This window comes from Caloenas nicobarica, chromosome 1 (genome assembly GCF_036013445.1).
Source record: "Caloenas nicobarica isolate bCalNic1 chromosome 1, bCalNic1.hap1, whole genome shotgun sequence".
Taxonomy (NCBI): domain Eukaryota; kingdom Metazoa; phylum Chordata; class Aves; order Columbiformes; family Columbidae; genus Caloenas; species Caloenas nicobarica.
In genome coordinates this window covers 58,674,515-58,697,372 of record NC_088245.1, presented here as the reverse complement: position 1 = coordinate 58,697,372, position 22,858 = coordinate 58,674,515, and the positions used below count along the sequence as shown (strand labels likewise).

Here is a 22,858-nt window from a genome sequence, read left to right as displayed (position 1 = left end):
CTTAGAGACACAGCTTTGAAATATGCTTTCCTTGGGAGTCATTGTTAATAAAATCTCACTGGCACACGTGCTATTGAAAAAGGAACACAGCTGTTGGTAAAAGTGGCATGGGGATCATTTAGAAAAGAGGTGTGATATTCTTTACTGTGGTTTTTTTTTTTTTTTTTTTTTTTTTTTAAATATTTTCACTCTGCTGTGTGTCAGAAGTGGGGAATTGCAAATGAAGCTTGGACCTGAAGTGATTCTGTTGCCTCTGTCTTATGGTGCTGCCACTGGCTGTGGACGCACCTTATACGCTCAATGACATATTTTCTGCTGTCGTTACTGCACTCTTGTATCTGTCTCTCTTATCATATTCTCCTCCATTTTCATAAAATGTTTAATATTTCGGAGAATTATGGCTGACCTTGTCTATCTCAGAGTGCTGTAATGTACAGTCAGAAAGCATTAATCCGTCAACCAGAGGCAGCGGTGGATGTGCTTGCTATTGGAAAACTGTGCCTCCTGCTCTGGAATGAAGTACCTGTTGCACTGAGTTAGAGTATATTCAGTTTAAACCTGTAGTAGAGAGAATGGGAAATGTATGTAATTATTTTGCTTAGTTGCTTCTTGCAGTGCTGCAAATTTACAGTAAAATGCTTTGCTTTCCATCCTTTTTTTCCCCCCGAAAGGAAACTATCCATCCTTTTGGAGAGAATGAAAATAGCAAGTGCTTCTTGTGTAATATTTTGCAAATCAGGAAAGCTGAAAGGTTTATTCTCTAGGGCAAGGGAATATAACACTATCTTTTGGATTAACTATAAAGGACAATCAGGTTTAAATATATATGCAATATATTCGTGCTTTATCTGTATGTATATATGTAAATATATTTATGAAAATGCTTATGCAGGATTTTTGGCTAGTCACAAAAGTAATAACTGAATTGTTACTATCTCTCTGCAGCAACTGTTAAGGACTGTGCTGCTGAAGTGCAAGAATATGACAGTGATGGACAGAACACAGCTTTGGAAAAATGCTGTCAAGCTCTAACATGGCAACCTTATCAAACTTCTCAGTGGAACAACTTATTTAACTCTAATTATGAAAAACTGTAAGCACTGACATTTGCACTTGGAAAAAGTGGTTTGTTGGGTGTTTTTCCTGCTGATATACTTTTGCAGGAATACATTATACATTGGGCAACCCTTGTTCTTACTGAAAATAAGACTGGAGAAGGAGGTATAGCAGGCAGAAGTATTAGATAAGCAGAACTTTCAACGCTGGTTGAAATTCATGCCAAGTTTTCTGATTTCCTTTCAGGGATTTAGGGGAAAAAGAAAAAAGGAGTTGAACTTAAAATACCTGTTATTTTTTGCCAAGCACATTGGGGCAAGTAATTGCTGAGTATATGGCATCTTTCCCTCTAATGGCCTAAAACATTAAAGAAAAATGGAAATAGAAGATACCTTCTGGACTCATATAACCTAAGTCTTAATAACTATAGACATATATGTATGACATGCAACTGTTTAGTCAAAGATTTAGAGTTTTCTTGTATAGATGAGAACTGTAAATAATTTTTTTTGCCACACGATCTGGGAAAGGGCATACCTTTACATCCCTGGTTTTCTCCATTCTAGTATTTAGTGAATGAGCCCTGTTAAAGTACCTGATCAGTTTGCCAGGATTGGTGCAAACAATTCGTCAGTGTCTCCACAAGACTTAAATAGCGTAGTAAACTTTAATTTTCCTCTAGCCCAACCTGTTAAGAGCATTCCTGGGAGTTTGGAGTGTATCAGTGTCATTGCTGGACACTGACGTTCCTTGGTTGTGCACAGTGATAGGGGCAATATGCATCTTACTGTGTCCCGCACAACCTTTCTCCTAAGGTATGGACATGGCAAGAGAACAGGCAGCTTAGTGTCCCTACCTAACTATTCCTTGGGAGCTGGATGGGCCAAGAAACCACCAGCTGTGTCTGCGATGTGAATTGTCAGTCCAAATAGAAGTGGCTTCTGACTCCCGTTACGTGTTCAGTCAACAACTACGTGAGAGCTCTGAGTTGACAGTAAGAGATTGCACTCCTGCTGCTACTCAATTACTCGTTGGTTCCCATATGTTAAAAAGTCAAGTTCCAGACTCACATTTCTTGGTGGCTTGTGTCAACAATGTTATGCTGAGCATTAAAGTATCCAAATATGTGTACCGTTACCACTACTATGGTAGGGGATTGAGATATTATTTGCAGAGGAAGTCAGTGTTAGTTTTAAGTGAAGCCAATGGCAGTGCCTTTGTTCCAAGATGCCCTGTAATTATGGCACAGTACGTGGATTTTCTGAGCAGTGATCCTGTATTCTGTTAGACTCAAAAGAGTCATGTGCTTATTGCTGCTCAGTGTAGATGGATTGGTCCTGTACCTTAAAATTGCCATGCTCACTTTAAGTGCATTTCTCAGGTTAATTATTATTTTCCATTTTATTCATCCAGTATTTTAACCTTTTGATTATTTCATTTTCACAACAAAATGCTGTTAGGTGAGGTAGATTCATTAGAAAAGGTTGCTCTACCATTAATTATGCCCCGCATTGTATCTGCTTGGTACTTTCTTAGCCCCTTGCTCCATTACTATAGTGACCGGTGGGACTCTGTTCCAAGTGTTGTCTGAAGACTTGAATTTTGAACAGAAAGAGGAATTGTAAGCATATTTCTAGTAGGGATGTTTGTGTGACAGGGATATCCTTTGCTACCTAAAAGTTCTTCCAAGATTTACTGTACTGTTTGGTAAGACTGACCATTCTTTGTGCAATCAAATAAAAATATGTATTTGCTTTTAATTACTGTAAATAGCATACTCAGACAATTATAAACATGTAATTCCTCTTTGGGAGTCATTGTTCCAAACAATTCAACTTGGAGAAATTGGAATTTGTACTTTTGCTTCCTAATCTGCTTGCCAGCCTGTTAGCAAATACCCTGAAATTGCTTTAAGAATGTCAGCTGAGGAACTTGCTTCACAGCTAAATCTGAAAAATTACTCCTTTCCCTACTATGAAATACATACATTTCCTACATAAATAAAAAGAATTAACAGTGGTAGGAAGAAACTGAAAAAGTTTTCTTCTTTAATAATGATGGTTCGAGGATATGGCAGACACTTCATTATCATTTTAAATATGGATTAACGTATGACTTAGTAGTTTTGAAGTAGTTGCAAAGTAGTTTTCTCTTCATTCCCTGTGTCAGATAATCAGTGATTGTTTGAAAGGGGCCTTTTGTTCGTAATGTCTAAAAAGATATTAAAGTGTCTATGTTTCTTGTAAAGTCTGTACATTTTGATTTTTCCAACTAATAATGTGCAAATGAATGGGTGAGTTCTGAAAAGCCATCTTCAGTAGTTGTGTTAAGGAGATTCTCAGTAGCATCAGAAGAGATCATAATTATCAAACTTTCATTAGTAAGAAAAGCCATTGCCCATATAAGAGAATCTTGCTGTGTAGTCCTATTATTTCAGAATTATCCATCACTTAAATCAAAGGACTTGAAACATTGTTGGGATGGACAGTTCACTGGCTCTTTTAGAAAAACCTTTTGATACCTTTCCTTGTTTGCTGTGAATCATAAGGACAGAATACTCATTTTTTTCGGGTGACAAATTAGCCCTTTGAATAAAGAGAATGGGTTTCCTTAGTTGGGGAAGGATGGACAACATTATATTATAAATGAGAATTTCATAGTAATCTGGCTAGAGGGTCAGTATCAATAACTTTTCTTTGAGCTTGAGTAAAGCCTTAGTTGAATCCCATCAGCTCATGCAGAAGCACTTGGTGTGGGAATTGGGAACCAAACCAGGGAGTCTGGCTGGCTCATTAGCACGTTGTTGTCTGCAGCGCTTGTTCAGCTCTGTTGTTCACAGCGATGTTAAAATGAATGCTTGGATACACTAAAAGGTGTGGTTGTGATTTTGGGTGCACAGAGATCCTGTATGCAGATTAGTAAGCAAGGACTATGTGAGCTTCCCCACCTCTAGTTTCCAAACTTTTCATATGTCAGCCTAGAATTAGAGTATGCTTTATATGCATTTTCATTTTTACACCTCTAAAAGGCTAAGAAGAAAATACTGGTAGAACTGGTGATTGTAAAGATGTATTGCAGCTCCTGTTTTGTCAGTAAAAATCAGATCGATTTCCAGACCACATAAAAAGAAGGAATTGAAGATGTCACTTGAATATCCCTGTAGTTAAAGTTGCTATTCTTTCTTCTTGTTTTTGTAGACCCACTGTAGGATGTCACATTGTCACAGATAAAGGATTTAATTTTTCAACAACAGATGACGCCTTTGTGTGCCAGAAGAAGAATCATTTCCAAATCACAGTCCATATTAGAATCACTGGACATCCAAAATATGTAAAAACTCAGCTGGGGGAAAAACTAATAGAAAAATTTTACTTGAAAGCTTTTGGAATAAAGGCAAGTATTTCTCTTCTTTGTGCTTATTACTTTTAATAAGTTAGTATGTGATTATCCATAGAAGAGGGTAAATAATGGAAATGAAATATTTTCTTAGTGATTTTTGACCAAGAACTGACTAAAGAGAACTCTTTTAAGTTCCTAGTAACTTCTGTGGGGAACTCTTGCAAAAAACCCCTCATGTTTTATGGATGCTTGTGCTGATAAATGCTGAAAGACGTCATGTTTGCCTGTTTGCCATAGTTTCACTGACTTCCTCTCTTTGCCTGAAATTTTGTTCCCTCTGGGCAGTACAGGGGTGTCAGCTGGTGTGTAAGTGGCTAGTTTAGCCTTTGGACAAAAAGGTTCACAAAACAAAGGAAAATCAACACAATTCCTCTGATTCTTCTTGCTGGGCTTTCCATTTTCATTTGAAGAACCAAATTATTCCCAGCCAATGTGAGTCTACAAACTTACATATGGAGAAATAGTAGGAAATTTTAATCTTTCTGAAAGATTTTACCAGGCTTTTTACTTGCTACCAAAATTCAGTGATATAGTTCTTTTACAACGCATTTACTACCAGTTTTGCTTAATGCATTCTAATACAGAAGAAATTAATGAATATTACTGTCATCTGTTCCCATCTGAAGCAAAGTGCTGCCTGATACCATTCGAGAAAGGTATAGAAGTTTACATTACAATAACATATGGAACTACCTTGCTTAGGTTAAAATCTCTTGTTAAATATCTGTGTTTATGCTTTGGGATAGAGTGAGCCAATAACAGTCTGGATTCAGAAAGCAATTTTTCTTTTGTAAATTAATGCATGACTTTTTTTTCTTTTTCAAACTACACCCACAGGGGCTTCAGACTAGCTGGGACACAGCAGTCTCAGGTGTCTGTTGATCAGGAGTTACTTCTCACATTACTTTCTCTACAGTTCCATGAGAAATGAGAGAGATTTCACTGTTTCAGACACAACTTGCCTATTCATGTCTATTGCAAATTTCATCTCTTTGAAAATCTAATATTCTTGTTATTTTTGAAAACTCTTTTTTTCTTTATAGGTGGAAACTCCAAATCAAACAATTGCTATTGAACAGTCTCAGTCAGATCGAAGCAAAAAAACTTTCCATCCTGTTAAGTAAGTATTTTGAGAAGTTTATTCCATTTTCTTTCAATACTTGATTGGTCAGAAATGTGAAGTAGCTGTTTCTTGGAAACTTAGAGTAGGCCTAAGTCAGTCTTCTAATCTTTATCCAAATTCCATTCTGGGTGTGCACACAGAATCACAGTAGTAATATATACATAGTGTCCCTTCATTAAGGAAAAATTTTGTCAACTTTACAAATGTGTAAAGTATGCCTATCCAAAATATTTAGATTTAGCTGGCAAGACTGTTGTATAGTGTTTAGAACTGTATGGCAGATGCATTTCCCATCTTCAGAAATGTCAGTAATGTTCCTTTTCTACATGGCCATGGGGCATATTTGCAGTGCTTTTAAGGGGGAGAAACGTCCGTGCAGCTTCTCCTTGGAACTCTCTGCAGCTTAACTCACTGACAGCATCTGCGTTTGTTCTTCTGGCATAAATGTCTTCTGTTGGAGCTGTCCTGTTCTCTATTAATAATTAGATAAGACTTAAATCAAAACAAGTAAGACAATGTCAAGTTCAATTTTCACTAAATTAGGTCTATCATGGCGCTTTTCTTCCTTTTGCATACTGAAGAATAAATTCTGAGTGTAAATTGTTTTGTGGGTGATAACAGTGTAGTTTTCATTTATACCAGATGAGAACGCAGTTGGTGGACTGTTGTTTTCTCCATGCAAACTTTTTATTAATGTTATTTATCACTAACAGGAGCAGTGCCACTATGTATTTGAGACCTAGGTGTATATTTTATACTTCTAGACATATGAATTATATGCAGGTCAAAAATAGGACAAGTAGTAAAATTTATTTATTTTTATGTGGAAATTCAGATCCAATAATAAGCAATGTTACCCTTAACAAGCAACATATACCCATCATATGGAACACATACGGTTTTATTATGTTTAAGAATGTATACAAACAAGACTCCTATGACTAATAACAGTTTCCCGTTGCTGTTGCTGTATCCTCTTTGTTTATCTCCTGGATGTAGTTACTGTGGGTTTTGTACCAGGGTTACTGCATTTTTACTGGAGTTCTGCTGTTTCTCCATTTGTCAGTTTTTCTCAAAACTGTTTTAATGAGTTTGAGGAAATCTGTCTTGAGCCAGGTAGATCTCCAAATGCATGTTTCCCTGATCTTGTTTCCTTTTCTATTTTAGAGTTGACCTGCCAGGGGACCAGACAACTAAAGTAACACTGGGAAGGTTGCATTTCAGTGAAACAACAGCAAATAATATGAGAAAAAAGGGGAAACCCAATCCTGATCAGAGGTATTGTGGTACCTAGTTGGCCTATGTGTGTGACCTGGAAAAGAGAAGGTCTGCTTTAGAACGGAGCTGATGTTTGTGAAAAATCTCAGCATTGCCAAACCCTGTGATTTTTAAAATTTCAAATTCTGTGATACTTGATATCTGCTTAAAGACCTCTCTTTTAGAGTCACAGAATGATGTAAGAATAAACAAAAATATCTCGTCCTCCTGGTTAGAGGTTGTTTCAGGAAATCATAGCCAGAATGTTGGCTGATGAAACCAGGAAGCTAAATAGCCAAATAATGATAATTTCTTCTGGGGAAGGGATGGTCTTCATCTCTGAGTCTTCATTACTTAAATTTGTCAAAATTACTGTAATCTTTGTTCATTTTCAGGGATGGTGGTGATTGAAAGAGCATATTGTTTGAGAGTGAAGAAATCTTTTGTATTTCATATTGTAACCTAAATATATTTTTTAAATGTTCTGGGTCTATTTTTATGTACCAGTAGTTGCATTTTAAAAAAGATTTTTTTTTCTTCTGTGAGAAGACATTATTTCAATTATTGTCTTGTTAAATCAATTTCAAATTAGATACTTCATGCTGGTAGTTGGACTGTATGCTGTCTCTCAAGACCAATTCTACCTACTGTCTGCAAATGTCTCTGAAAAGATCATTGTGAGGGTAGGTAGAAAGTTATATTGCTTTCATGTGAAATATATTTACTGTTTTGATAGTCATAGGAGACTATGCGGAAGTGATGCTTGAGCATAAAAATTACCATTGAATCAAAAAGCTTGAGGAAAAACAAATATAGTTGCATGTTGTATGAGTATGTTGTTATCTTTTAATTATCAGGATTATCAAAAGCTTTTAGTTCCAGCATAATTTTTAGTAGGCTATTGTTAAAGTCCTTTTTGGTGGCACATTGTCTGCATAGGCTTATGATTACAGTCTGGCTTAGCATTAGGGTTTGGAGAGAGCAAAAGCGCAAATCCCCAGTGTGTGTGGACTACCAAAGGAAGATGAGGGCTTTCAGACAGTTTCAGTCCTGGCTTCTTTTTTGTCTGGGACATAACTTTGTGTCCTCTTGTGCCGTAAACCCTGTTCCTGCAGTTAAGGTTAAGTTTTTGCAGGGCAATATGGCTGAGAGCTCCTTTCTGGGTGAAGCTGTGAAAGGGCTTTGAGTGCAATATTTGGAGTTCAGTACCCTTCTGCTCTGCTGAGAAGTTTTATCATCCTGGCTGTTGTTGTGAGTTGTTCTATTTCAAGACATTGATGCATTGTGTTTGTATTATCCCTGCATATTTTAGGGTTTTTTAAAATCTATTTATTTTCACAATACTGCTTTTGTCTGGATTTTTATTTCTGCATGTAGCAGTGTTACAAATATCATCTCTTCGCCAGTTTGGGAAAGCTGTTGAATTTTCACATTTGACTCATCCTTGGATTATTGTTACCTTATATGAGATACACTTTTATGGGAGATTTAGAAATCTATACTTTTCTACCATTTTAATTTTAGATTCTCTTAAATTTCAATGAAGAGAGCTCCTCCGATGTGTGTGAGACAGCTTTTTAATAGGAATCGAGGGAATGAGATTTTGCAAACCTGGCTGCTATTCCAGACAATGAAAACAGAAGGCAGAAAAGCAGAAGGATGAAGAGGCTGTGATTTGAAGTAGTGAAAATATCAACAGGAAAGCTGGAAAGAAAAAAAAAGTAATTTTCCAGATATCTGACAGGGCTTCAGTGGCAGGGTACAACAGTGGCAAAGTTGCATAAATGCAGCGTGAGAGAAAGCAACTCATGTTCTGGCCCTTTATTCACCCACATATCACGTAACAAAACTACCAGCTGAGTAGTGGTTGTCAGGCATATCAGATCATGCTCTAATTGTGACAGTGATAAATACACAGCACCTTGCCTTGCAGATGACAAAGCCTTGTAAAAGCCTGGCTTCTTTAAAAGTTTGGGGTTTTGGGTTTTTGTTTTGTTTTGTTTTGTTTTTTAACCCAAACAAGCCAAGATTAATTATTGAAATCAAACGCCTTTTCTAATTCTATACACTCTCTAGTTTTATTTGTGTTCTTTGAAAGACCCTGTTTCCTTGGCATGAAATTTATAATATCAGTTAATTCAAAACATTACAGAGGATTTTATGAACCACATATGCTTAATCTCTGCCTTGTTTGCTCTTTTCTGATTTCCGGCCTCAGCTAAAATTTGCTGCTACATAAAAAATAGTTATGTGGCATAATGTCGAAGTTAAAATTTGAAAAGCTTTGGACGTTGAAAATTTAGCTCAAGGTGATACTGAAGTAGAATTCAAGGGAAAAGGCAATGAGGCCAACGCAGTGTGAGCAGCAACACTTAGAAGTGACTCTGCTCTGTCGTTTTTTCTGTTGGTGCATCAGAAAAGCTCTTGAATACAATTTAAGTATCAAAGATTCATAATTTCATTTTGAAATAAGCAATAGTGCACCAATGCTATACTATATCTTTAAAGGTTTTTTTCCTTCTAGGCATCTAACCCAGGGCAGTTTGAGAATGACGGTGATGTACTGTGGCAGCGAGGACATGTTCCAGACACGACAGTCTATCATGGTCGAGTAGGAATTAACACAGATGCACCAGATGAGGCACTGGTTGTCTGCGGAAATGCAAAAGTTATGGGCAGAGTCATGCATCCATCTGACAGCCGAGCAAAACAGAATATCCGGGAGGTGAGGGCTGTGGAGTATTTAGGGCATTTATGTTTGCACGACAGCACACGTGTGGATTATTGTTCTGACAGGTGAAGCAGCTTCTTTACCCTGGGTGTGCTGAAATCTGGCCTAAAGAAACGTGGTGTACTGCTGTGCTCCTTAGAGCCATCACCTACAGACATTGGAAGAAGCTGACTGTAGAAACTGGGGATATCTGTGTAAATGGGAGATAACAGACTGAAGGGTAACTGGCAATGCAAGTACAAATAGCACACTGCTAAGGGGGAACGGGAAGATCACCCCTATTTATCGTTGTGAAGACTGGCCACATGGCCATGTCAGGCTTATCGCTATCTCACTGAAGTCCTAGATGCCATGACATTCTTACTGTTTCAACATGTGAATCTTGCTATTTGTCCAACTAGGTCGATACGAACGAGCAGCTGAGGAGAATAACACAAATGAGGCTGGTGGAGTATGACTACAAGCCTGAATTCGCATCTGTTATGGGAATAAAAAACACCCATGAAACAGGTATTCAGTCAGCTCTGTTCCTATTTTTCATTTATTTCCACTGTTGCTCAGTGTGCCATAGTGCCTTTTAACAGCATGCTATTTCATCTTCATTTCTTAGGGTACTACAATTCCACACATTGCTGTGTTTCTCTTGTGATATAAAAATGCCAAAATTAAGTATTTCGGGTAATTTTCCAACTTCTATTTCACATTTTAAAGATGGGTAATTTTTTCCAGAGGTTTAATGAGAACGAAGTTTGTCAGCACAAACAGTTTTGTTCTTATTGCAGAGAAATAGGAATTGTAAAGGTTTCTGTTTGTTTTCTGTGGAATGGGGGGGGTGGGGAGTGAAATCCTGGATTTTCCTAACACAGAGAAATTCTAGGTCATGTTTGGCCAAACCTGTAGCTTTTAAGGTGGGCAATTCAAAGCACACAACCACGGTCAATGATATGCCACTGTGCTTCCTGACTTTAGTTTTTGTTATCTTGTGAACAGGAATAATAGCCCAGGAACTCAAGGAGCTTTTGCCTCAAGCTGTTAAAGAAGTTGGAGATGTTGCTTGTGATGGTGGAGAAAAAATAGAAAACTTCCTCATGGTTGACAAGGTATGGTCTTGAGAGAGAAAGTGGAGGTGTGTATTTAGACTGTTCCTTTTGTATACGGAGCTATAAACGCACACTATGATTTGTACAAAGGTGTCAGCCTGCACATGTGTTTACAAAAATAGTGTTTGGCAAATAATTGAGAAACACTGAACCACCAGGTGTTAGTAAATGGCAGAATATTTTAATGACAAAGCGTATTTACATTAAAATATTGTTAGAATAATAAATAAACATACAAGAAAAAAGGAAAAAAAATCCTAACTTTGCTGAATTAAAATGGATAATAATTTCATAGGATTAGTCCAACACATGTGAGTCCAAAACATTATTTTGTGTTTAAGTGTTTAAGTTAATTAAGTATTCCAGAAGTCAGTTAAGCAACGATGGCACTCTATTTGTTAAATAAAAACTTCCTTACTGTATTCATTGCAATCATGCATTTTTTTCATTTTTCTATAGAAAACACAAGTTTACACCACCAAACTTGGAGAAAATATTTATAAAAAATATTGCATTTCACTCCTTTTGATAGGCTACAAATAAGTTAAATTCATAGCTTAAATCCGCTAGGCTGTATTGCATGTAAAGGAAGGATGAACTAGACACCTTGAATAAAGCTGTGGAAAGAGCATTTTCTATAGGTACTGTTGAAAAGGAGACTTTTGGAAAATTTGCTGTATCTGGTCAAGGTTCCAGCCTGTAGCTGATTAGCAGATGCTCAAAGAAGAGCAGTGGTGTTAGACAGTGACATGAGGTTCATTTTGCCCTTTAGCCCTTCCTGTTATATTTTTCAGCAGCTGCAGCATCATTTTCATTTTTGAGCCTCCCCCATAAACTCCTTTGGGGTAGTCAGTTTTTTTCTGGCAAAAGTTTTAGGTTGGACAGCTGAGCTTTTGATTTAGTGGAAAAAAATGCTACAAAATGTATCTAATGGAAATCTCTTTCTTTGCTGAAATATCACACATAATACTGTTTGTAACAGTGCCTCACAGCACTGCTGGTTGAGCCCATTGTGTTCTCCTTCTCCTCTGTATTTTGGGTCTCTGGACGGCGCTCCAGGAACACGACCTGGCAAATGGAGAAAGTCCGCTGCACCCCGCATGGTGATGTAGATGTGACCCAAGCAGAAACGAGTTGTTAGAGCAATGGCTTATGTACTGCTTAACTTTTTCTTGACTTCCTGGCTAGGTCTGAGATCATTTCACAAACACTTTGATATTGTTTTAATTCGGTTAGGTAAATCACTGCAGTGCAACCTGTGCTTTCTCCTCTTTCTTCTAAGACTCTTGGCAGAGCATGTGAATGTCAATTCTGTGACCTTTGGGTAGACAGGGGCAGGAGATATCTATGTCTAAAGTTTAAGATGTGTATTGAATTCAGAGCCTTAGGACATCTGATGTCCCATGTGGAACATCTGTTTTAAATATCTGGAGCTACCAACTTCAGACTAGCTCAGCACCTTGAATAGTAAATGGACAGTACTTCCTATCTTTGCGTACAGTTAGGCAGGTGATGAGGCCTTGAACTTTAGTATTTCACATTCCAAGATTAGTTCCAGATAAGCAAGATATTGGCTGGTTTGGTTACGTCTCTTTGTTGGTTACCTGTTGTCGAACTCTGTAAAATTAGGTGGTTGCATTACACATTTGAAGCAGGTTCTGCTACATTCTAAATAAATGGCTCAACCGTCTGGAAATTTGCTTTTTTGGGACAAGAATCTTTCTTCTCAACCTCACTGTGCCCAGTACTTGGTCATCAGTGAGGCAGTATAACTCTCATCAGTCCTTTTTTCCCAAAGAAAATATTCCTTCATTTTGCCAGATGAGCCATTTTCTGAGCTAGTTGAAGTCACCCAGAAGAGATTCATACATGATTTGAAGAGACTGGAAAAGGCAGCTGCTACATGTCATTGATATGAGAACAAGTGACTACATAAGTGATTTCACAGTTCTAGGCACAGGAGGTTATTTTGAAGTCACTTTTTACTTAAAGAGGTTGTTAGTCTTCTGGCAGTAGAGAGGTTTGCAGCTTACCACTGATACCTGTGTTCTGGTTTTGTTTATACAAAATACTGTCTGGTTTTGTGGAATGCACTCACCTTTAAATGAAAGGTGTGTAGTATTTACAATGTGAAAGGCAAAGCTCTGCTTTTGCCTTACTTCTGCCTGACTTGACTAGACTAGAACACTTAGCAACAGTAACTGCAGTAATAGCTTCGCCTAAGGTTTAATGGCATCAGTCTGGCTGTACATTATTATGAGAAAACCATTTTTTCAAACACAGCAAAGAAAGTACGCTATTACTGTGTGCCTGCGGTGGATCAGTAAGCAATATTGGCTCAGAAATAGATAAAATACTGGTTACCTGGAAGGTTGTACTGAGGGCTTCTCCAGCAGCAGATTGATACCTAGATGATGAGAGGGGTTAGAAGAATAGAAGGCTTTTCCTGGGTAAAATATTCAGAAGGAGCAAATGGAAGGTGTCTGAACTGTGTTATTTGAGGAACTGATCATGATATTAGAACTTACAGGACTCCTGTAAGAGGCTGGAGAGGTTGGAAGGGAGAACAAAATACCATCCCATCCCAGCTTGACTTCTGCTTTGGCTCCTTCCCTTTCTTACTGGTTCTGGTGTGATTCACGTTATGTGTACAACATGGGCAGCAACTCTGCCTTGTCTGAGCCAAGTTAGCCAGTCCTGTAGGTAGGTGATTGTATCTACATTTTGCTAAAGGTTTCTGAAATCTTTGTTCAGCTCCAGTGCGGCAAATCAAATAGTAGAGGCCTGTTGTGACAGTGTTAAGGTTTGAAATTCAATGCAGTATCAAGGCAAAATATGGTTTAAATTCTTGGCCTAAAAAGCCCTTTAGCATCTTCAAATTTTTCTGCAAGCCCTCATTTTTAATTTACTGCAAATTGAACATAAGCGATTTTTACAATCTAGCAAAAGCATTTTGTAGTCATAAGTGCATCCCATCTACAGTGTGATAACGTGTTTGCATTTTAAGTATTCAATGTATCCTTACATAGGTGAATTCTGTACTCATTGCTGTTTGTTACATCTGATTGATGAATATACTGTATCTATTTTTGTCATTGTTTTCGTTTCTCAGGATCAGATCTTTATGGAGAATGTTGGTGCTGTAAAACAGCTTTGTAAACTAACGAACAATCTTGAAGTCAGAATAGAAGAATTGGAACAGTGGAATAGGAAACTGGCCAGGCTGAAACGGATGAGCAGTTTAAAGTCAACACTCAGTGAAGAGAGCAAAGTCAGGTACCTGTCTGGAATGTTCTTTGACAGTTGTCACAGAAATTGCTAAAGTGGTCTCTGTGGTAAAAATGAAAATTGATTTTACTTGGCATAGGGGTTCAGCTCATTTCCAGAATTTAAGTTCTGCAAAATTTGTAAATTTCACATATTTTTTTAATTTGCTGACAAAATAAATATTTGAAATGGCTATAGATTGCAGTAATTTTTGTAATTGTTTCAGTTGCATAAAGCGAAGGTAGATTATGTCCAGTTACAGCCCTGGAGCTTGGAAATTGCTGCTAAGAGAAATCTGCAGAGCTTCTCCTGCAACAAAGAATCTTCATTATTGCTTCAGTGGCAGTGATGGTCACTTCCTATTTCTAAACCATTTCCCCAAATTTTATTTGAAATCAAATTTAATAGCGTTCACCTGAATGAGTTAGCCAGAGGCCTTTGTTCTTGAAAATGAATCTCATGACACTTCTGCTTTTTCTTTTAAAATGTTAAAACTGCAAAAGCAAGTGACATTTACACCCTATTGAAAATGTCTCTTTTTCATGTATTAGTTGCTGAAGTATTTGACTGTTAAAGGGATCTTGTCTCTTACAGCAGGTATAGTCGAGCTCCTAGTCTTTTGACATCAAAAAAATCAGTCCCACTAAAATCCAGCAAGGTGAGTATAATTAAATATATGAAATATGCCTATGAGAGAGTTTCTGTAAGTGCTGACGTCTCCATGAAAGCTTTCAGGTTTCTAAATATACACTCAAATTCCTTAGCCAGAATTTAGTGTAATGCTAGAATCTTAAAAACTAACTGTACTGAGACAGAAAATGCACGAGACACTTCCACTTCTTGCCTATACATTGTGTGTGTGAGACTAGATCCACGCTGTGTAATGGTGTGGAGGAGGAGACCTCAACAGGCGAGAATTGTTGAGTCTGTAGGTGAGCCCACATGGTGCACTGCGGCCTTACACAGAAATGCTTGTTTCGATTTGGAAGTCTGCACAGTGATAATTATTCTTCACCTTTTTTCTTTGGATGAGTCTTTGTCTGTGGTTTGCAGCTTGCATCTTCTGTTTTGTACTGGATAAAGCCATCTTTGAGTTGGTTAAGACCTGGGTAGGATGTCATTGCTATTGCTGAATGACTTCCTCTTGCCCACATCCTTGTATAGAAAGAGGAGACCCCTTTTCACAGAGACTGAATGAGTTAGAGAATATACATTGACCTCTTTCAAGGTGATCTTCCTAGACTTCTAAGTCCTGTTCTTTAAGATGAACCAACACTCATTTGCCTACCTTGCTTTTGCTGGTGCCAAAGAGCAAGATAAAATAATACATCAAATGTTCCTTATTCCGTAATGACAAGCAAACACTCCATCATCTAAGATCATCCTACTTGTCTGGGAAGTACCTTTCTTCTGTATTCACACCAGCCTTGGTTTAACATGGTCTGAGTGTATACTGAAAGCTGCTCATCTTTTAGTTCTGGCCACTGCTTATTGAGTTCTTAAATTGATTTTGAAATACTTAAAGAGTATGAAAAATGGTGGGAAGGGGAAGAGGAAAGGAGGGGAGGGGAGGAGAGGAGAGGAGTGAAGCGAAGAGGAGAAGCAGCTTGTTATTTTTACCCATCCTTTCTTCCTGTGGAATGTGTCTGTCCCCAGACTATCAACAGTGTGCAGTGGACTCACAGTTTTAGGGAGCCTTTCATTACTTAAGTTTTTCTTTTTAGATGTTGAATTCTATATAAGGATTATTTGTATAGTTCCTCTGAAAGAAACAAGGTTAACTTTAGTATTTCTTAATCTACTAGTAGTAGCTTAGTTATGTGTCACTTAAATTAACCAAACTTTTTTTTTTTTCCCTAGGTTTGTTTGTCAAACAGGAAGAAGGTTTTCCGGGTGACTATAATAGCTTTGATTGCTATTATGGCACTATGGTAACAATTAATTATCAACAAGTTGACTTGTTTCTTCCTTCTCCTTTCTACTTATCAGAAAGAATATTGCAATTTTTTTCTTCTCTCCCTTCCTACTCGAAGAACACAATGTGTTAAAATTCACAGTGAATATGCCTGGTAATATTGTAAAGTCAAAATCATTTTAGAAAAGTGGGATGCTCATGCGGTGCACACACAACTAATCTCTGTCTGTGCCACAATCTATGGTGCACCTTGAATGTATCTCAGGGGCTTGTGCTACAAGTCCAAAGCTGGACTCATGAGACTCTGCACGTTTTGTATAATCACTCTGTGCCTAAGTACAACTGCTGATGTACAGAGTGAAATGAAGCTGGACTTGTTCCCAATTTGGTGGGCAGTTCTGTCACTCTGAAAGTTTAACTTGTGGCATTGGACTTGTGGAAAGGAAACTATGCTCTGGGCTTTTGAGATGGCCATTTTCTGTTTCCAGTCCCAAAACTTCTGGCTTACAATCTCTCTGTGAACTGACGACTTTGAACTGGTATTGTGATTCTGTTTACAATGGATAACTGACCACATTGTGTTGAATTTAGCTGTATACAAGTATTTGACCTAAACCCCATTAAATTCAGTCAAAATTTTTCCCACTGACGGGGAAGTAATCAGATGGTTAACTCTTACCTTACTACATGTGGACAATGTGCTATCAAAGTATTATTCTTATTATGTTACATAAGAGATGGGTGTAAATCTACAGAATAATTCTCTTTCCACAGCGCTCTGACAATATGGACCCTGTATTTACTTAGTGTTCATGACAGACGTTTCGAAAAACAACCTATATACAGGCAAGTAGTTAAATTAGTGCTAATGAATTAGAAATAGTAATAGATTGTGGACCAATCTGTTTTGGTCCACAACTCTGGTGTCTGTTTCTTAATGAATTGTTTTCCTTTTTCTCCATCAGCAGTACCTCAGGTTCTGTTGCGCTCTTGCCTGCTACCACTACAGCAGGTACTGTATCTCTGCTGGTCGGCATACGTGCAACAGGCTTTCAATTTGTGTGCTATTATAAAATACCAATAGACATACAACACTAGTGAGAATTATGTGGTTTTATTTATTTTTTTAAAATTTTTTATTCCTTTAGCTTTGCGAGAGGAAAGCACCATTTCTCAGAGCACGCAACCCATCAGCAGGATCCCTGAAGTGAATTTCTGTGACATTTTGCCTTGTGACAGGGTCTATTGTTGTCCGATTCAGCAACAGAAAGTCAAATCTCTAAGTTACGGGGAAAACAATGCAAAGGAGATAGGTAAGTTGAAACATTAATTTCTATTATTTACCATTTGAGTAAAGATTTTATGAAGAATGTGGAGAAAGGGGTAAGAATTTTTAAAGGTCATTAGCTTCCAATGAAAGTGCCTAGTTCAGAGGATTTAAAAGATGCTGATATGTAACTAATCATCAGTGCAGTCAATATGTTTTTGAAAAGTCTGGCCTGGTTACTTTTCAGAGTTCTGGGTCTTAAGATGTTTTGTCAGGTGTTGCTACTCTTCCTGGCCATTCATGGTAAATGATTTCACTAGAACCAGAAAGTCACTAATCCCTTTAATTAACCTGTGGCTACAGTTGGCCAGGAGCTGACTAGGGGTAGTGGAGGTGAATTAACAGATATAAAAAAACCCCGAATACTTAATGGTGTCACAGTGTGGTGATACTACATCTTTTCTGTGGGCAGAGACAGAAATTCAACTGCCAGAAAACATAGAACTTAAAATTAAACCTCTACTCATTCAGGCAGGGGTTTCGAGTAGAGAAATGTTATTTGAAGGCAGAGCTCTATGAAATCAATGACTTTTACTGGAATGAATTTTCTTTCAGATATTGTCTGCCAGATGTTATGAGTGTAATGTATGAGTAGATATATTCTTTACAACTTTGATGATATTTATAAGAAAGAGTTTATACATAAAGATATGCACAAGTTCTTGGAATCTGTATTCCTCTTTCCCAGACCTTAACATTGTCATCAGAAGTAACTGTTAGTGTTACTAAACTCAGCATTCATATTCTTCCTTTCTTGGCCTTGGGAACAATTCTTGCACCAACCACAGTTGAGAAGCTGAGGTGAAACTAGGGCTGAACGCAGTTCAGCCTCTGAAGTACAAATTTCTACCAGAGCAGGCATTGCCAATTGTTGTGAAGCTTGTGCCACATGAACAGTTGCTGTGGGATTCACCCACTGGCCATTCTTTTTGCTGCAACATGCTGTTGTCTGCAGACGACTGCATGGAAGTGGTCCTTGTCATTAGTGCTACAGTAAACCCTGTGGCAGATATAGTTCAATACAGTGCTTTCAAGAGGCCATTCCTAAGTGATTTGTAATGCTCTGAAGCTGAGAGTGTTGATTAATTAAAAAGACATTTACAAATGAGGGAGCCATAGATGGATGAAAATGAAATATGAAAACTCTCTATCCCCAGCTGGCTGCATTTGATATTAGGTGGGAAGAGAAGAATAAACACAAAGCATTACCTTCTCAAGGTCTTATGCTCCAAATAGCATTAAGTGTGGATCCAAGACTGAAAAATCAGCACAATACACAAGCTACTGAAAGATTTCAGATCTGCACAAGTTTAATGAAGCTGAATGTATCCCCAGATGGAAGGTAACAATGTCAATATGAAGTCCAAACAGAAGGAAAATCAATAAGCTGCTTAATGTAGCTGCAGCCAGGATAAATGAAAAGGAAAATGTTTTCAGAACAAGATCTAAGAGTTAAATATGGGGAATAATGAAGATAAACAGTGGATATTTTAGAATCAGATGATTAGTCCGATTCATGGAAATATCAAACAATTTCACATTACAGTTGATTTAAATGCTAGTTTGGGAGTTCATATTTAACAGAGCTTTCACTGTTCCACCATGCAATACCTGAATTCTGTGGGTACAGGCTACTGCTGAGTGCAGCCAGTGTGAATCCTTATCTCTTGCATCTCAGATTTGTTGAGAAGGCTGTTAGGACTACTGAAGTAGAAACAAAAGCATTCATAAGCAAGAGAAAATTTATTAAACAGAAGTTCAGCACATCTTTATGTAGTCTAGCTTAGTGTGGCCTTTTTCCTCAGACTTTGTTTTAAGAATTGGTTTCTCTGAAGGATTTAGATTTTTGAACTCCTGTTGATTTCAGTGGAAAGGAGGAGTATTAATAACCTTCGTCACCTGGACCTTTTCTGCTCTGTGCTTCCATGCCATTAGTTCTCATTGCTCATCCCTTCATCTTAAGTGTCACCGGTAACCAGGGTCTGTCTGTACTTTCTCTTAGAGTCCTCTTTCTCCCTGGTGTCTCAACACTCATGATAAAAAGCTTGGTGAGGGCTCTTGCTGGATTTTGACCACCTGCGTGCATTTTCATTTATTGTCTTCAGATGGTAGTTAACAGGTTCATGGCAAGGTACTACCACAAGAAATCATCAGCAGGTCTTTTCCATATTGCTTATAGAATGTTATAACTCACGTTTATTAAACCCAGTAAATTCTAAAGGAAAGAAAAAGTATACCAAGTATATTGGATGGCTTTATCTGAATCTTATCTGAAGATAACGGTTGTGCTCATTACATTCTAGTCATGCTCATTCTTTTTTATTTCTTATTGGATTGATTCTTCATGCCCCATATGGGCCTTTGAGAAAGCCCTCAGAGTTATGGTATGTGACGGAGTGGCAGTATACTACAGTTTATTGATGGCTGCTACAATGTTTTTTCGTGGTTCCTGATGTTCTCAATTGGCAACTTGAACTCTAAATAAAAATAACTTCAGGGTCCTCTTTTATACATTTCTTTTGTATTGCATCAGCTTAAGAGAGAATGAAATAGTAATTTTACAGAAAGTAAAAAACCAAGTAAAAAAAAAAGTCTATGCTGGTTACTGACTCATTTTGAATCGTTGAAAACTTAGTGAAATAAATCTGTCTTCCTTTTAGTTTTTGTACCAATTTCTGATACCCACTTAATGCTTTCTTCCATCATCTATCAAAGCATCACAATATTAAATGTTTAGTAATTCAGAGTATGTAACAAACATTCCTGCCAATACTTGCACAGCTGAAGTATTGTATCTACAAGAAGAACATCTTCATTTCAGTGAGCAATTTTTTACCTTTACCAGGGGATATAGGTTTTCCTACAGAGTAGTTCTGTTAATGCAAATGCAAAAAGGCAGGGAATGTGTAATGCGTTGCTAACATATCTAGACTATTAAGAGAAAACAGCAGAAAGTGAAAGGAAGATGTGACAACTAGTTTGTAAATTGAAAGGAAGACCGAGAGAATGAATAGGTCCTTTTTAGATCTGCCTCAAGACCTACCATACGTGTCTAAGTGTTGGCATGTGTTCAGTAGCCATTTTTCTAGGTGTGTGGCAGCACATCACATGGTAAAGAAATGGTGCAGCAGATGACTACTAAATGCAGCAGTTACCACCCAAGTTGGCAGAACTGGCAGATCTATATGATAGGCAAGTAAGTAGAAAACAGATTCAAGGAATAACAGGCAGCAGTATCACAGATTGATAACAAAACACAGCAATGATAGAAATCTCAGAGATGATTTTGTATTAAATTTCTTCTGGGTCCTCAGACTGCAGTTGTTAATGTTGTTCCATGCTCTCAGTCACCTACTAGCATGGGAAAGTCTGAGTTTCCATATTTCCCAATACTCAAAAGAAACCCAAAATCTGGAATGAATAATAAACCAGCTGTCTTGTTTCAATCTCAGTGAAATAATGCATTTTGATCCTTCCTTTTGTAAAATAAATTTTTATACAATTAAGCAGTGCCTTCTGTTCTAAACAGTCATTTTGAAATCAGAATGCTTCGTCTGGAAAACATGGGAATGGAACATTTTGGTATTCTAGAAATACATGATTCCGTCTCTTCCCAAATAAAATGGTATTTGATGAAGCATGTTAGTTTAGGTAAGATCAACATTTCTGAGTGCCAGTTTATTGGCAACATGCTTCTGGACAGATTCTAGGCTGGCAATTAGTATAAAAGCACAGGAATTGCTTTAAACCATTTCCCACTGGCTTGAAAGGTCTTTTGCCTTCCCCAGGTTGTACAATGTGATGATTATTCAAAAGATCTTTTAAAGTTCACTTTTCTGGAGAAATGCTGAGAAGATGAATACAGAAAAAAAAAAATCATCTTATATTTCCCAGCATTGTTCAATGTTTAAAATTGCAGAGGTGACATCAGTGAACATGGTGATCATGCTGTTAGGGCTGTGCATTAGTTTCTTTAGTTCCATGACTCATCCTTCCCTTTCTGAAGTACTGTGTCTCACTTGGGCCCGTCCTCAGTGTCTTACATCTCACATTCAAAAAGCTAAGCTATTCCCCCGGCCTACGTTTGTGTGGCAGATGCCTATTTATTAATTTTCTCACTAATAAGAAAGATGTGGCTTTATGATCAGATTTGTGCTGAAGTGCCTGACTGGATGTTGACTTTCGCTTTGGCGCTCTGTTATAACAACTGGTGATATGCTGTGTGTGGGATGAAATCTTTTCTTCTAGGCTATTTTTTGAAGTGTTTCAGATATACTGTAGAATTTTAAAAGTTGTTCCTTGTTACCTACAGACTTCTTTTGACTATATATATCTTCCTCTGAATGGAGGTGCTTTGTATTTTAAAGGTTTCTCTTGTCATTATGCATGCCTTTATCCAAGAGATAATTAACAAAACATCTTCTGGTGTTGTATTGGTATTTTGCTTTTACAACTGTGCAAGGCTAACTTGGGGACATTTGTACATATGTTCTTTCACAGGAAACAAAAGTAACATGTTACCTGAAATAAATCCAGTGAAAATATCTAATGGAAGACCTGATCTTGGAAATGACTGTAAGTCTCATTTTTTTTTAAATAACCGTTGAAATGTATAATTGTATAATTTGAAAAGCTACCTTTAGGCTTGGAATTTTGCTGCTGGAGTCTAGAGAAGTTTCATTCATAACTGGTCATTATAGAGAATTAGCACTTAGGAATCTATTAAATACCTGTGATTCACTATGATTTTCTTGTCATTGCAATTTATTCTTACATCTCCATTAATTTTTATAGACATTCTGGCTGCCCTCTCTAGAGAGTTCTTAGACTTGGCTTCAGGTGTGACAAAATGGCAAGTGACATTTTCCTTGACAGGTGCTGAGAGCTAATTTAGACCTCTAGCAACTCCTGTAGTGGCAAGCAAAGGAGTAGATGCCGCTTTATTAACTGGAATTTTATTATGCTTTTATCTAAGATTTCTGAAGTAATCAAGAAGAAAACATTATTCTTAATATTTTTAGGGATTGACACAACAATCAGTTCCATACAGATTTTGGAAACACAGCAAAGAATTGACAAGCGCTATTGTAGTAAAAATCTACAGTGCAGGTAGGTAAATTGTTTCATTATGCTTTATTATGGTGGAACAGAATACCATTAATGTTGCATTGCTATTTGTCTGTCTCCTTTTCACAATTGTTTCCTCTAGTGTGCGGGAGTTTTTTCTACCTTTTCATATATTTTCTTTTTAAATTTAAACACAATGTTTTTACAAAGATACTACCTACCTCAAAATCTTATGTCCATTAATGCCACCTTTTTCAGGCCTGGAAATTACAGCTATGTTATTCCTGTTAACAAATATACACCCATGGATGTAGAGATGTCACTGGAAATAAAGTAAGTACAATTAAAGAGAATACATACATATTTTCATTTTTTGGGTAGTAATTCTTGCCTGCTTCCTATTGTGATTTGAATTTGTCCCTATTCAGAGGAGCTGGACAAATCTGTGCACAACTAGCCATTGCTGTAGCATAGGCTCAATACCACTCTCAGCCTAATGACAATTGCACCCATTGACACAGATATTAAAATCCAGTAGTCTTCAGGTTCAGTGTAATAATCGTTTGAGCAGACATGTCCACATATATTAGCAGAGTTGTGGTCTGTGGACTAGGGA

General features: G+C 37.4%; 1 protein-coding gene across 1 annotated transcript in view; it reads left to right on the top strand.

Annotated features, from left to right (window-relative positions):
• Positions 1–22,858, top strand: part of MYRFL (myelin regulatory factor like) — a 42,309-nt gene that overhangs the window by 15,660 nt on the left and 3,791 nt on the right. Inside the window, exons 6-22 of the mRNA XM_065656604.1 lie at positions 946–1,093; positions 4,254–4,449; positions 5,499–5,575; positions 6,746–6,856; positions 7,428–7,518; positions 9,360–9,560; positions 9,968–10,076; positions 10,557–10,666; positions 13,779–13,942; positions 14,528–14,591; positions 15,794–15,864; positions 16,623–16,694; positions 16,814–16,860; positions 16,997–17,161; positions 21,676–21,750; positions 22,197–22,284; positions 22,501–22,575. Of these exons, the coding sequence (XP_065512676.1) occupies positions 946–1,093; positions 4,254–4,449; positions 5,499–5,575; positions 6,746–6,856; positions 7,428–7,518; positions 9,360–9,560; positions 9,968–10,076; positions 10,557–10,666; positions 13,779–13,942; positions 14,528–14,591; positions 15,794–15,864; positions 16,623–16,694; positions 16,814–16,860; positions 16,997–17,161; positions 21,676–21,750; positions 22,197–22,284; positions 22,501–22,575 (1,864 nt within the window). The remainder of the gene's footprint in view (positions 1–945; positions 1,094–4,253; positions 4,450–5,498; positions 5,576–6,745; positions 6,857–7,427; positions 7,519–9,359; positions 9,561–9,967; positions 10,077–10,556; positions 10,667–13,778; positions 13,943–14,527; positions 14,592–15,793; positions 15,865–16,622; positions 16,695–16,813; positions 16,861–16,996; positions 17,162–21,675; positions 21,751–22,196; positions 22,285–22,500; positions 22,576–22,858) is intronic.